The 15,282-nt window shown below is 47.1% G+C and overlaps 1 protein-coding gene across 5 annotated transcripts in view; it reads left to right on the plus strand.

Moving 5' to 3' along the window:
* The window catches only part of HMCN1 (hemicentin 1), a 160,943-nt gene that overhangs the window by 87,590 nt on the left and 58,071 nt on the right, over positions 1-15,282 (plus strand). For all 5 annotated transcript variants that reach the window (XM_051793418.1, XM_051793434.1, XM_051793425.1 and 2 more), the window contains 8 exons: positions 180-303; positions 4,141-4,316; positions 4,913-5,009; positions 6,397-6,519; positions 8,288-8,449; positions 9,099-9,377; positions 10,557-10,724; positions 13,435-13,548. In XM_051793418.1, the coding sequence (XP_051649378.1) occupies positions 180-303; positions 4,141-4,316; positions 4,913-5,009; positions 6,397-6,519; positions 8,288-8,449; positions 9,099-9,377; positions 10,557-10,724; positions 13,435-13,548 (1,243 nt within the window). The remainder of the gene's footprint in view (positions 1-179; positions 304-4,140; positions 4,317-4,912; positions 5,010-6,396; positions 6,520-8,287; positions 8,450-9,098; positions 9,378-10,556; positions 10,725-13,434; positions 13,549-15,282) is intronic.

Consider the following 15,282-nt stretch of genomic DNA (forward strand, 5'->3'; position numbering starts at 1 on the left):
CTGAGGTTAGAATTCTGCTGTTGCAAGTCTGGATCAAAAGAGAACACTGGGTGCAGGGAACTGCGGGGAGCAGGGAGATGGTGGGAAGCAGCGGTAGTACAATATTTAATTTTGAAGTGAAAGCTAATAGTGTAAAAGGTGACCCAGGGGAACTGAGGTGTGTCCTGAACGCGTTGCAGGTGCTGTCTGGGGGCCGGGTGCTGGCCCTGCCCAGCGCTCAGCTCAGTGACACCGGGACCTACACGTGTGTGGCCGTCAACGCCGCGGGCGAGAGCCAGAGGGACACCGAGCTGCGGGTGCTGGGTGAGTGTCTGACCCACGGCCTGGCAGGAGAACTGAACACTCCAGGGCCCAGACCTTGAGCAGAGCAAGTACAGGTGGTCCCAACCCATGATGGTGGAGGGGTGTGTGCACAGAAGTAAAAATATATTTATGCATATAGGTCCCCATGTATTAAAGCCTGCAGGTGCAGTCTGCTGTCTGTCCTTGAAGAAATATTATTGCAATAGTGGGTTTACAAGTTGAATACATAGAAGCTCATTTACAAATGATAGGAGAAAATACATATTTGTGTAAAAAACATGTAGATCTGCCAGGTGAAAGATATTATTTTGGCCAGAGCTCAGTGGTGTTTATTGCAGGAAAATGAGTCACTGGGAGTTCCCTATCCAGCTCTGCGGTTCCCATCCCATCCTCAAGCCTTACCCTGCCTGCCTAAATGGTGGGGACTTTTTTACTGCTGATAGTGACACTGCTATGAGCTGTGTTGGGCACAACCAGTCAACTTGGTCTCTTCCAAGGAGAAGGAAATAAATCTTTGGTCAGTTTTCCAGATTGTGTCAATAAGTTAACTGTGAAATCTCATTGTCTGAACTCGTATAAGTTCCTCCTCCCTTCTGAGTTGGACAGGTTCTTGGGCATGTGGTGGGATTATTGGGGTGTCTGTGCAGCGCCAGGAATCAGACTTTGATGATCCCTGTGGGTCACCTTCCAACTCAGGACATTCTATGATTCTGTGCTTTCTTGTAATTTGTGTAAGTTTTATCCTGATTTGTTTGTGACTTGTATAAGATGCCTTTTCATATTCATGGAATCCCAGAATGGTTTGGGTTGGAATGCACTTTAAAGGTCATGCAGTCCCACCCCCTGCCATGGGCAGGGGTGCCTTCCACCAGCCCAGGTTGCTCCAAGCCCTGTCCAACCTGGCCTTGGACACTTCCAGGGATCCAGGGGCAGCCACAGCTTCTCTGGGCAACCTGTGCCAGGGCCTCCCCACCCTCACAGCCAGGAATTCCTTCCCAATATCCCATCTAACCCTGCCCTCTGGCAGTGGGAAGCCGTTCCCCCTTGCCCTGTCCCTCCATTTCCTTATCCAAGTCCCTCTCAGCTCTCCTGGAGCCCCTCAGGTACTGGAAGGGGCTCTGAGGTCACCCCATACCATGTTCTCAGAGCTTGTTGTGCTGTGCAGGTTCTGAGGAGCCTGACCTCCTGCACGAGGGCTGCCAGGAGGGCTGCCAGGGAGTGTGACTGTGGCAAGCTTTGAGTTTCCTTGGACAGCTCAGTGACTGTGGACACCAGTGAAATGAGGATGAGCAATGATCTACCATTTTGCGGTACCAAATGTGGAGAGGGAGTTTTGGAATCACAGCACCTTTGTGTTTCTGCTTCTGCTTTCAGTGGGGCAGTGCAGAGAGAACTGGTTGGACTGTGTCAGTCTCCAGCGTTGTGGCAATCCTGAGCATGGCTCTGGAAAACCTTGTGAGCAAAGTTAGAAGTTTTCCAAGTCAGGGATTATTCACTTTTGAGTTTGGCCTTCAGAATTGACTTCCTTGGTTAGGATACTCCCAAATCATGGTGACTTTTGCATCTGCAAGGGGCAGTTCAGAAATCCAGGACTGTGCCATGGCAAGTGAGCCAGGTTAGCCTAGGCTGGAACATTTTATGTCCAGAACAAGGACTGTCGAGGTCTCCTTTGGTGGAGGTGTGTATGTCTGTGTAGCATGGCACAGATATGTTTGTCATTCCTCTTTTGTGTTCTGGAAGCTCTGTCCATTTTAGCCAGATGAAATGAAAAGAGTTAGGTAGGAGTGGTGTGTGTTTAAAATTAGTGTTGTATTAAAAGCTGGCCAGAGTTGAGCTCAGCTGCAGGGCCAGCTTGAGTGAAGCTGTCACCAAAAAGCAGTATTGCTTTTCAGACTTGCCTCACAAGGGCAATCTAATTAAGAAGCCACAGGAGGAAAATAATTTGGAGTGCAGTTGGAGCTGGGTTGGTTGGAAATGTGTGGTGTGCTGAGCCAGGAGGTGGAACAATTTGGGTAACTTACAGTTACCATGAGCATAATTAGATTAATTTTAAACCCTGTTCCTTCAGAAATAAATGCTTTAATGTCTGTCTCTCTCTGTTTCACAAACTCAGTTTCCTTTTGAACACATTTCAATTCATTTAGCAGAGAGGAAAAGTAATTGGTGGAAAAGCCTTTGGAAACAAATTTGCCTTCTGCAGGAATGGATCAGCTTCCAGCTCTCAGTTCCACAGCACTCATAAAGAATCTGGGCCTTTGTGAGTTCTACAAAGAAAGAAAGATAAACAGATTTCTTTTCGCTTACTCTATTTCTTATCCACAGGGACCAGGCTTTTCCCTAAATTATTTCCAAACTGTGAAATCAGCAGCTCTGCTGAGAACTTCCTGGGCAAGGAACACAAAGCTTTATTGTCAGTGGGCTTTTGCAGGACACCTCGAGAGCTGTGGGCACCACTCTGGGGCTCGTTAGGATCCAGTCACTTGGGTTCAGAGGGAAGCCCGGGGTGTTCTCACTGACAGTCCCTTCTCACCCCAAGGTTTTGTGCAGTCAGACCTGCAGTGTCTGCAGGAATGGGTTGCAAAACTGAAAAGCAAAGGCAATGTGACAATAAAGGTTCTTATATTTGGCCCTGGTCAACTTTCTGGGGATAATATTTCCTCCGTTGTCTTTTTGACTCCAGCCATGAACACTTTCCCCATGGAAAATTGCTGACTTGCTGTTCCAGGTTCTCAGTTGCTTTGTTTTTCTTGTTGTGGAAACACAAAATTTAAAAATGGGAGAAAAAAAATGTGTTTTCTTAAATCTTGTCACTGTTCAAGAACAGCTAGTGGGCTTCCACTTAAGTGTCCAGTGGTTTTGGGTTATTTTACTTCTACACAGAAAACTTCCATTCCAAAAGCTGATTTTTCTACTGTATAATTGGGAAATAATAGTGTAATAATGAAGTTATTACTGAAACTGCAGGACAAATCTAAATCTAGTGCTCAGTGTCAACAACTGCAATAAGTAGCAGATCCCACACAGAGCAGATAGGCAAACTAATTGTAGATTATGACTTGATGATTAAGTCATTAACACATTGATTTGCTTGCCAACCACCTAAGTTCTTATTCTGCCATCTGCATTTGGCCATCTCTGGACAACATTCATCTCTAAGTCGGATTTCTCCTTAAGGCCAGCTATCCTTCTTGGCACTGTCTGGACCAGCTTAAGACATTTTCAGCTTCTGGGGCTGATTATTATCTTGTGAGCCTTTTCACTCAGCAGCTCTTTTTCTTTTAGCAGGAATGCATTTGTGTATTGGGGATTTTCCTTTCTAGCAAAGGTTCAAGGTGGTTTTTTTAGCTAGTCCTGGCTTATCTATGTGATTTCTCTGTAGCTGATACCTCCCTAGTGTGTGTCTTGTGTGGAGGATATTCTGTAAGTAAAAACATTATTCTTGTGCTTTTTGTGATATAACGGAGACTTCACTTGTGTGTCAGAAAGGCAGCAACTGTTATTTTTGCTAATTGAAGTCTGTTAACTCCATATTATGTTTATGTGGGGAAGCCTTCAATGTTGAAAGGTCCTTTGTGGTAGGACAAGAGGAAGTGGCCTCAAGATGCACCAAGGAAGGCTCAGGTTGGACATTAGGACAAATTCCTTCACTGAAAGGGTGGTCAGGCCTTGGCACAGCTGCCCAGGGCAGGGGTGGAGTCCCATCCCTGGGGGGATTTCCAAGCCCTATGTCTGTAGCCCCTTGGGACAGGGGTCAGTGGTGGCCTTGGCAGGGCTGGGGGGTGTTTGGAGTGCTGATCCCAGAGGGCTGTTCCCAGCTGTGTGATTCCATGGCTGCAGTGCCCCCGGACATCGCGGGCGAGGAGCAGAACGTGTCGGTGCTGGCGAGCCAGGCCTTGGAGCTGCTGTGCCACAGCAACGCCGTCCCCCCGCCCGTGCTCAGCTGGCTCAAGGACGGGCAGCCCCTGCTGCAGCAGCCGGGGCTGAGCATCTCCGAGGATGGCAGCGAGCTCAAGGTATGCGGGGCAGGCAGGGGGCCCTCCTGGGGGCTGCACCCGCTGCGGGGGCACCGCTGGAGATGGGGCAGAACTGGGCTCTGGGCACTGCTGGAGATGGGGCAGAGCTGGGCTCTGGGCACTGCTGGAGATGGGGCAGAGCTGGGCTCTGGGCACCGCTGGAGATGGGACAGAGCTGGGCTCTGGGCACCGCTGGAGATGGGGCAGAGCTGGGCTCTGGGCACCGCTGGAGATGGGGCAGAGCTGGGCTCTGGGCACCACTGGAGATGGGGCAGAGCTGGGCTCTGGGCACTGCTGGAGATGGGGCAGAGCTGGGCTCTGGGCTCTGGGCACTGCTGGAGATGGGGCAGAGCTGGGCTCTGGGCACTGCTGGAGATGGGACAGAGCTGGGCTCTGGGAAAACAGAGTCACGTGGGAGGAGTGAGAGGGCTCAGAGACCTGCCTGTCTGGGGACACACTGGGCTGCATTAATACTCTATTGTTAGTATTCAGGGAGACAGATGTAAAAATAAAATTGAACCCTGAGCCCCCTGTCCCTGCAAGTTTCCCGTGTAAGGATGTAAGGAGAAGAAATGCAGGTTTTCCTTTCCCCCCAGATCGAAGGAGCTCAGGTGCAGGACGCGGGCCGGTACACCTGCCAAGCCACAAATGTTGCTGGGAAGACTGAGAAGAACTATAATGTCAATATTTGGGGTAAGACTTATTAAAATTGTCGTATGAGACACCAAAATCCTCTCTAGTTCATCAGCACTTAGTTGCTGAGGCTCCTGCAGGGGGATGTTGTTGTATTTGTTGTACTTGAACAGGCCCGAGTGCTCACATTTTTCAAATTGCTTTAATTTAGTTCTAAATTAATAACAGCTACTTCCTAGGCCTGTGTTGGGCTGGGTCTGCATGCATGAGTAGTTAGGGCTGTAACTATTGAATGGCATCGCTGCCCACAGCAGGGGGTTGAAATGAGATGATCTTTAACTGTCCTTCCAACCCAAACCACTCTGTGATAACCAACTGGCTTTGTATCCATAGCTTTAGTGCCAGTTAAAGTAACCTACCAACCTTCCACTCATTTCAGTGCTGAAGCATGGACTTTCAGATAAATAAAAGCTGCCTTACCTAGATTTATTTGCTCTACAAGGTTATCAGAGCTGAATCATAAAGATAGCTTCAGTTAAATTTTTTGTGACTCTCTGATGAATGTGACTTAAGACATTATTTTAATAATTGATTTTTGAATTTTTTTTCCTGCACCATCATTTTCTCCCCACATGCAAATTGAAATATCTCTTTTTTGCTATTATAAATCAATTTCTTGCTTTGAAATCACACAGCTAAAATTACCTAAAAGGGTTGTAACAGTAAGATCACAATTTTTAGAACAGAATTCAATTCTGTCATTATTGATTAAAAATAAACATTCATGGCATTTAAATTAGGGGTGGATATTGTAGCACTGTGCCCTTTTCCCATGCTGGAGCATATACCATTTGCTGCGTGTGTCAACCTCTTTTTTTTTCAGTCTCTACTGTTTCCATCTGATGAAAATGCCTCATTCCTAGAAGGCATCAGAGGAAAAACATTGGTCCCTTTTATCTGCAGCTGCTTTAGAGTCCCAGAGCTGTAGAGCAAAGCTGTCCCTGTGCTGCAGGAGGGTGTTTGAAGGGATGGGGTCCACACCTTGGATGTGGCAACCAGTGTGCTGATGCAGGAAAACTTCCAAGGAAAACCATAGGCTGAATTTTAAAAGTCTAGTGATGATCTCTGTAGGTTTGCTGGCTGAGCCAGGCTCTCAGAGTTGACTTAAGTCCCCAAACCAGTTTTGTTCAGTGACACTCATTCAAAGTCAGCCCAAAATAAAGCCTGTGCATGCAGCAGAGCCTGGAAACTGGAAGGATGGATGCAGTCATTCCCAAGTGTGTTATTCCCTACCTAGGACCTGGTTTGCACTGTCAGCAGGAGGATGCTATCCTTGTCATTGCTTCAGAGCTGAGTGGGGCAGATTTGTCTGAGGGTCCTTTGGGGTTTCCTGCTGGCTGATGAGCTGCTCTTTCTAATGCTGCAATTACTTGGCATCTCTCTGCAGTGTCCCCAAGTATTTCTGGCTCAGATGACAGCTCTCAGCTCACAGTCACTGAAGGGAGCATGATAAGCCTGATCTGTGAGTCCAGTGGCATCCCACCACCCAGTCTCACCTGGAAAAAGAACGGTGGGTAACTGTCCATTGTCTGTTTTATAAAACCAATGGGATAATTCTGACCTGAGGGTTATTTTTTCGCTTGTGCATGTTTTGGATGGTGTGTTTTGAGGAGCTAAAACAGGCAGGGATCTACACAGTCCTGATGTGGAGTAAAATGAACTCCAGTAGTAGATAATTCCCTTCTCTCTAACTCACCTCTGCTTGGATTAGGTGTCAGTATTCCTAAAGGAGTGCAAGAGAAGCCCAGTGCAGAGATTCCTGAACTGACAGAGAAATGGACTGTGAAGGATTTAACCCCTCTCAATGTGTTTATTTACCCTGGGGCAGCAGGACAGCACAAGGTGTCCCTGCCCATGGCAGGGGGTGGAAATGGGTGATCTTTGAGGTCCCTTCGAACCTGAACCTTTCTGGGACTGTAAGACTTGTTTGTGATCCCAGGCAGCAGGGCTGGGACTCACTGGGAAGCCCCGTGGAGTTGAGGGTCTCTGCCCTGTGATCCACTGCACAACAGACAGATCCTCTGAGTCGTTTTTAAATTTGCAGCCAGGGTAACAAGTAACAAAATGCATCGAGTTGTGATTGCTTTTGGGCTTTACTGAACTCTTTCTCTCATCCCATCTAAGAGCAGTCTACACACCTTTTTGCTTTAGGGATTAAAGTAACGTTGCCAAACACCTTTTTATGAATTGCTAGACAAAAGCAGGGTTTTTTTTAGCACATTCCTTTAAACAAGGACACTTCTGGAGACAGAATGTAAGACAAAATAAGGTGTACTCTTTCAGTGTGGTAAATCCTTTGTTATTAATCAGTCTTTCCTAGATCTGTGTTCATCTAGGCTGCACATTTCAGTGTGGTGTATATCTGTACTTTAAGTAATTTTGCCTCGTGGAAAGAGCAGATTTTAATTACAAAACACTATTTCTAATGCATAACATTTTCAGAGAAGATGGAGTTTATCAAGTTCTTTCTAAACCCTGTCTCTTGGAAGCTAAAAAGGATTGTATGATATGTTCTAACAATTCATTGCAAGACCAGCATGTGTACACTTCAGTGGCAGGAAGGGGACTTAAACCTGTTGGAAAGCTGGAAAAGCAGTTACAAAGGAGGAGGAGGAGTAGATTTGTCAGCACATTCGACATTTGGTGCACTTTGTAGAGAAGATTTTAAATACACGAGAGGGAAATGAAGATTGAGCTTGTAAGAATGATCCATGGCAGGTGCATTCCTTCTGTCAACAAGTCCCCCTGTGATTTGGAGAGGTTAAGATTCAGCATCTGAGGTCACCAGGACTGAAAAATCTGCTCAGAGAATGTGCTGGTATTTTGCTGTCACGTTGCTGCTGAGGATTTCCTGGGCAGGAGGCTGTGCACGTGCCCTGTGTGACACACACACAAGTGGGGTGAAAACTAAATCAGGTGTTTCTAAACGTTGGCTGTGCTGGGTGAGACAATTCTGGACTGAAAAAGGAGTTACATTTTATTGGAAGTGCTGAACTTTGTGCTCAGTGGAGGTGTCCAGCACTCTGGGAGGATGTGAGTGACTCACTGTGCTTTAGCTCAGGGTACTCTGGGCCGTGGAGTCAGCACTTAACACGGGGAGTCCTCGGAATCTGCTTGGGTGAAGTTCTTGCTGTCTGGGAAACCTCTGACAGAGCAACTGTAAAATGGGCAACTCTGCAGCTCAGTTCTTTTGAAGTGAGCCAGTGGACCTGACAGCAGGTGACACACGTGCTCCTTACCCTCTTCTGTGGCTGGATCTGAGAGAAGGTGTCTTGCAGGCTCTCCCCTGGTGCCGGAGCTGTCGGGAAGGGTGCGGGTGCTGTCTGGGGGCAGACAGCTCCAGATTGCCATTGCTGACAAGTCTGATGCTGCATCTTACACCTGCATTGCTTCAAACGTGGCTGGGAGTGCCCAGAAGGAGTACAGCCTGCAGGTGCACAGTGAGTACCAGGAAAGTCCTGATCATATGTGCCAGTTCTGCAGTGGTGTTATGGAAGTGTGGTCAGTGCAGTGATGTTGAGCTGCAGGGTTTTCAGAGGCTGAGGGCTGGCTGTGGGACAATTTAAGGGTAGTCCAAGAAGAATGTTAAGTAATTAAAATTTTGGCAATCTGAACTCAGGGCATGACCAAGACATTGCAGATCCCTGTTGGAAGTGCATGATTCCAGGGCTGTAACCTTTTAGGTAGCATAACGTTTCTTGTTTCCAAACTGCAGCAGTGATGACAACTAACTGAACTGAGATTTCCCTTTGTTCCCTTAGATTTTACTGTGTTTTGGTCAGGAACAAAGGGAGGTGTTTTGAAACAATCCCATGAAAAAGAAAATCTCCCAGAATCAGTAGGGACTGAGAGCGTTTGGGGCCGTCATTTTTGATTTAATTTTTTCTTCCTGTTTGCGTTTTTAGAATTGCAAGTTAACATTTAAAAAAAAACGTTTTTACTTTGTGGGGTGGAAGGAGGGAAGAAGAGACTATTTGTCTGTTCTTGGCCCTTCTGATTGGGCAGCCTTGCTTGTTACTCTGTTGAGAAGCAGGTGAGGATGCTGAAGTGTTGCTTCCAGTTGACTCTGCGCTGTTTGTTCTTCCACAGTTCGACCGACTATCCTGAACAGTGGCCCCCACCCATCGGAAGTGGTGGTCACGCAGGGCAGTGAAGTGTCCCTGGAGTGTGAGGTGCAGGGTGTCCCTGAGCCAGCAGTGACGTGGATGAAGGATGGGAGGCCCCTGGCTGGGGGGGACGTGCTGCTGCTCCGCGGGGGCCGCGTCCTGCGGCTGGAGCGCGCCCGCGTGTCCCACACCGGCCACTACCTCTGCGTGGCCTCCAACGTGGCCGGGCTGGCTGACAGCAAGTACCACCTCAGTGTGCATGGTGAGCCTGGGGCAGGGGGCACAGGGACAGCCACATCCACCCGAGGCTGTCCAAACAGCAGTTGTTTGTGCAGCTCAGTGCATCTGTTGCGGGGGGGCAGTTCCACCTGTGGGTCACTGGTGCGGTTTCAAAGGCAGTGTTATAAAAATCCAAATCCAGTTGTGTAATTCCTGAATATTTTAAAATCTTAGCGCTCTCTCTGTTAATATCAACCTACCCCCAGCTGCTTCATCTCCCAAGGTAACCAAGATCTGGTACCATTTTATATGATATTGGAGTGAGTGTCATGATATTTTACTGTGGGAGACAGGGTTTAACAGAGACCACCCTCCTAGTGGCCACCACAGGGGTATTACCTGGGGACAGCCAGGATCACAGGGATATGAGCATCAAGTTCTCTGATTTTACACAGTCAGAACACTTTAAAGATTGTACTTCCAGGTATAACTCATCCAGTTGGACTGGTGGCATTGATCAGAATGTCACATTATCTTACAGCACCTGTAATGCTTTTGCAGATGACCTTTTGCATTTCATCACACATTGAATATTCATGTTCTACTGCGAGCACAGGAATTCTTATTAAAAACAAGAGGCCAAAATTACTTACCAGTTTTATTCTTTGTTTTGAATATTTGCTGTGCTGTATTATCAAACTTGTGGGTAGTAAAGAGAAACTTCAAACCTCCTCAGTGCTGGAGGATATTGGTGAATTCTTGACCCCAGGCCTTATGTTCTGAAGTAGGAACTGTAGAGCTTCCTCCAAAGTGGAAATGTTCTTACTCCTAGCAAAGAAAAGCTAAAGATCAATTTGTGGTAGTTATTTTAACAGGGGGTTGTTCTTTCCATGAGGAGATTCTGTCATGATTCTGTCAGTGCAGGAATTTTCCCCAGTGTGTCATTTGATGCTGGGAATTATAGTTAGTGTAGACTGGACAGGACTGCTATAACTGTTATTTGCTTTTAAGCCATAAAATAAAGGTGGTACATAGAATTTAAGTTTATTATTTCCATGCCACTACACAGTAAGAAATAGTCATATGTAATATTAAATGTCTCTGTTCTGTAGCTCCTCACTTGCCAAGCCTAACTTGGCTTAGTGAATTATAATTATGTTTTGTGAGCAAAGTTAATTTTGATTTGTTCTGAAGTGTGGCTTTTCTTTGCTCCTTTCTGTAGTTCCCCCAAGTATTGCTGGTTACCTGCAGATGCCTGAGAACATCAGCATTGTGGAGAAGAATCCCATCTCCCTGGTTTGTGAGGCCTCAGGAATTCCCTTGCCAGCAATAACGTGGCTCAAGGATGGATGGCCTGTCACCCTGAACAGCTCGGTGCGAATCCTCTCAGGTACAAAAGCTGCAGTTATTTAAATAAAAAATGAAAAAGGGAAAGGGCTGAAGGGCCCTCTGCATCTACACCTGAAAGGAGGAGGTTTGGTTTATGAATCTGTAAGGAGCAGGAAAGAAGAGAAATGGTTACTCAGTGCCAAGTTTTTACCTAAATGGGGTCAGATTGGCTGAATAGCTGAAAGTTGGTACCTGCTTTGAGTGTATGGGCCAAAGGCTGGTGATGTTTGTGCTGTGACATGGACTGAGCCACAGCTTTGGCTGCTGGTGTGTTAGTGCAGAGCTTGCTTCCAGAAGCAGGTCAGGTGGCAGCACCTCGCTGTGTTGGGAAGTGGCAAGACTGGCTTGGCAGCTGCACCGAGGTTAAAGGGGTGTTACAGGAGGAAACTGAGTTGTCAGCAGCCCCTGAGATGACAAACTGGGTACCAAGCAGGTGCCAACACATTTTGTGTTGCCTTCCCATCTGTTAAGGATCAGCTTTCTGGGAATGTGTCCCTGCCCGTGGCAGTTGGAACTAGATGATCTTTAAAGTTCCTTCAAACCCAAACCATTCCAGTTAAGTATTTGGTGACAACTGAGGTGTTTCTTTGAGCTTGGTTTGCCACTCACAGCTCGAAATCTCATGAATATAAGTTTTGATGGAGTTTCTGATACTCTGGCATAGCCACCACGCAAAGCCAAGCCATCCTGCAGCATGAACTCAAGAGGCAGGGAATGGAGCTGGAAGGTATTTAGGAGCTCAGCTAAGACTGGATTTAGAGCTAAAATGTATCAGGAGTTTTTAATCAGTGGGACTTTTAATGTTGCATGTAGTCCTGGCCTCTGCTTTTCCATTTTTACATACAGCACGTGGAAAAGGAGTGGGGGTGTGATTATTATCCATATTAACCTGGCAGTGGGAGCTGGCTGCATTCCTCCTCGTGTGAAGTTGCCATCAACACAAATAACATCTTCTGGGCTTGATTGTTTGTGTCCTGTCTGTGGGTTTCTACACCCACACCACTATCACCACCCGGATCACAGATTGGGAGGGGGGAGACAAAAGGCTGTTTATTGTCTCTGGATTTTGGCTGCTGCAGGAGGGGAAACACGCCAGGACCTGGCTTTGTGTGCCAGCAAACCTTGTGCTTCAGAAAGCTACACATTGTGGGAGTGAAGTGTAACCATCATGGCACTTGGAACTTTATTTGTGCTTGTACAAGCATAAAAACCAACAAAAATCCTCCTCTTCAACTAATTTAGGAGTTCAATACTTTGCCAAAGCAAGGTTTTGGTTCTGTTGACTGAAAACATACTTGGCATTGCAGATAATTTCAATGTGTGGACACACTGCTGGCAACTTTTAGTGGGCTAATTCAGATCACAGAGTCTCCTGAGCTGGAAGGGACCCACAGGGATCATGGAGCCCAACTCCTCCTGGCCCTCCACAGGGACCCCAACAGTCCCACCCTGTCCCTGAGATCATTGTGCTGATACTGATGTTTCATTTGGATGATCTTCCTGGGTATCCTCTAGGAAAAAAAAAGGAAAAACATTCCACTGTAGCCCACCTGCTTTCCTTGCAGCCCCTGCCCTAAGCTGCACACTGGCTTTAGGAAGGACAGAAGCTTTAATTGAACTAAATATATAAAATCCTGTGCTGCGTCAGCACTGGGGGCCTGGGTGTGTTCTGGTGTGTGATACCAGGGCAAACCTCAGTCTCCTGCAGCCAGGTACCTGCTTCATTTTGCTGCTTCTGGGGCCTTGTTCAGGGGGTGGATGGGAGAAGGGATCAGGGAGACATGAGGCTGGAAGAACTGAGCCTTCCAGGCAGAATTCCTTGGGCAGAGGCACATCATTAACCAGCCGGGCAGTTTCTTCCTTCCAAGCGCATGAGCAGGAGCATCAGTTCCTGGGCTCTGTGCCAGCAGTGACCCCTGGGGACACCCACAGGCAGGGGATGCCCAGTTAGGATGTGGTGTATGGTGTGGGAATGCTAATGCCAGAGCTGCTGGCCAGAAACTGGGAAAGGCTGCAGGCTGGCCACCACCTTTGTTTTCACACTCAAATGCTCCCTGAGGTTTGTTTTGCTGTTCCTCTGCCAAAACAAGAAGGGAAGAGAGGTTACTGTGCCATGGCAAAGCAGGGATATTCCTGGTCCTTTGGTCAAACATACTTGCAGATGTTATTCCTTTTAAACTAACATATCTGTGCAAAGGTGACCTGACAACTACTCTGCCACAGTGTTAAAAGGAATCTGTTACTTTAAACCACTACATGTAAACCTGTTCTGTTGTCACTTGTTATTATTATTGATGGCACAATTATTGGAAGTGCTAGAAGGGAGTGGTGGAATTTTGTTCCTCATTTATACATATGAAAATATCTTTAGGGCATTTATAACATTAAGTGTTTATAAAAATAAATTTATTTTTATGTGTAGACACGCCCCCCTCCTGATGAGGCTTTATCATTTTTCCTGCATATTCAGGTAGATTCTCAGTGCATGGCCAAGCACTGAGGTGAATGACAATCCTGCTGAAACGCTGGGTCCTGTCCCAGCTCCCTGGCCAGGAGTACCGGCGCAGATCCTTGCCGGTGCAGCCATCCGGGGCTCTGTGATCCGGGAGCTCCGTGTGCGGGTGGTTGGGGCGGTTTGGGCTGAGGGGAGCGGGCAGTTTGCTCTGCAGGCCGTGGCAGGGCAGGGTGTGTGACCTGTGCTGTGGTACCAGGGGGCCGGACGCTGCGACTGACGCACACGGGCGCGGGAGACGCGGGGCGCTACACGTGCCTGGTGACCAACGCCGCGGGGCGGCTCGCCAAGGACTTCCACCTCGCCGTCCTGGGTGAGTACTGCACCAGCTCTGGCACAGCACAAAGGGGGCTGGGCACTGAGGAGGGGGTCTTTGCTGGTATTGTAAAAATGTTAAACCCAAACATACGTCCTTAAGGGAAAAAATAAGTGAATTTGACGCCATGGACAGAAAATTAGGTTGTAAAGAGAAGGTTCTTCTACACAGCATCACAGAATCCCAGAATGGCTTGGGTTGGAAGGGACATGAAAACCCATCCCATTCCACCCCCTGCCATGGGCAGGGACGCCTTCCACTAACCTAAGTGTGCTCCAAGGGAATCCAACCTGGCCTGGGACACTTCCAGGGCAACCTGTGCCAGAGCCTCCCCACCCTGACAGCCAGGAATTCCTTCCCAGTATCTCATCTAACCCTGTCCTGTGGCAGTGGGAAACCATTCCCCCTTGTCCAGAGTCCCTCTCCAGCAATCTTTAGGAGAGTGCCCCTTTAGGCACTGGAAGGCACTCCAAGGTCACCCTGGATCTTTCTCTTCTCCAGGATCAACAGTCTCAACTAATACAGTGCAAACCTTCAGTCAGTAGAGCCCTTGGTATGACAAAGGATAGAGACCAATGGGTTAGGGGGTGATCCTGCTGACATATTTAGGCTAGGAGTGGTCCAGCAGGCTCTTTAGAGGCTATTTGGAACCATTATTGTGCAATTTGGTCACATTGCTTAGTTTTAAAAAACACTATGTTTCCCAGAAAACACAGCTTTTTGTTTTAGTAACTATTTGTCATTTTTATCAACAACTCTTAGGCCTGATGCAGGTTGTCTTACAGCATTTCTGTGTATCATTTTTCTTCTCCCTGAGGTGCTGAGCACCACCAGCCCCCCTTGCCTTCAGCTGACTCGGGCACAGTCAGCCTGTACATGATAACTCCCATTCATGTCAGTTCATGTTTATTTGATGAGCTCATGGAAGTGTAAGTGTGGTAGAATGGAAGAGATGGATAAACACTGGAGAGCATTCATTGTCTGACTGTTTTCTTTGGAGGATTTTAGTAGCAGGGTGTTCTTGAGGGTTCTGGGAACCTCTATTGCATAGGCTTTGTTTGCCTTGAAGAAAAATGCTCAGTGAAGCTGACTTCAAGTGGAAAATTCCATTGTTCAGTCTTCTCTTCCCTCCCCCCAAAAATTCCTTTGTCTTTCTAGAGGAAAGTTACTGAAATGTGGGCTGATGGTGGCACAGAATCCTCACCACCTCACTGTCACTGGGAACTGTACAGGGACATGCCAGGGGTTCTCTGGATTGTTGAAGGAGGTGCAGCAGTTTGCAGGGAGAGCTTGGTGTAATAAGCACAATATTTGAAAAAGGTTTGGTGTGGCTTTGCTATGTTTTTGAAATTCATATGTGTTGACATATTACTGTATTATTTTGGGGCCAAAGCATGAGTTGCTGTGTTTGTTTATGAATAGTAACATTTGGCCCCACTTAAGTCCTTAACTTCAGGATTTTAAGTTATGTTTTGCCCCCATCTGTTTCCTTCACTCCAGTTTGAACCCTTCATAAGTATCAGTAATCTGGTGTAACATTATTTTTCTCTGTTGACAGTGAATTCTGCATATTCCCACGATTCTTATTTTTATAAAACTTTGGCTTCCAACATAGTGCTAGATCACAAATGTGCTACTGAATGTATATTTTAATTCCTTTCTCTTTAGGTCTTCTGTCTATGAAAGTTTGCGTTTTATAGGGTTATTAAAGTATAAATCTGTCTCCTTAGT

This window comes from Manacus candei, unplaced genomic scaffold, assembly GCF_025592945.1.
Source record: "Manacus candei isolate 608988 ecotype Guabito, Panama unplaced genomic scaffold, ASM2559294v1 h1tg000005l, whole genome shotgun sequence".
NCBI lineage: Eukaryota > Metazoa > Chordata > Aves > Passeriformes > Pipridae > Manacus > Manacus candei.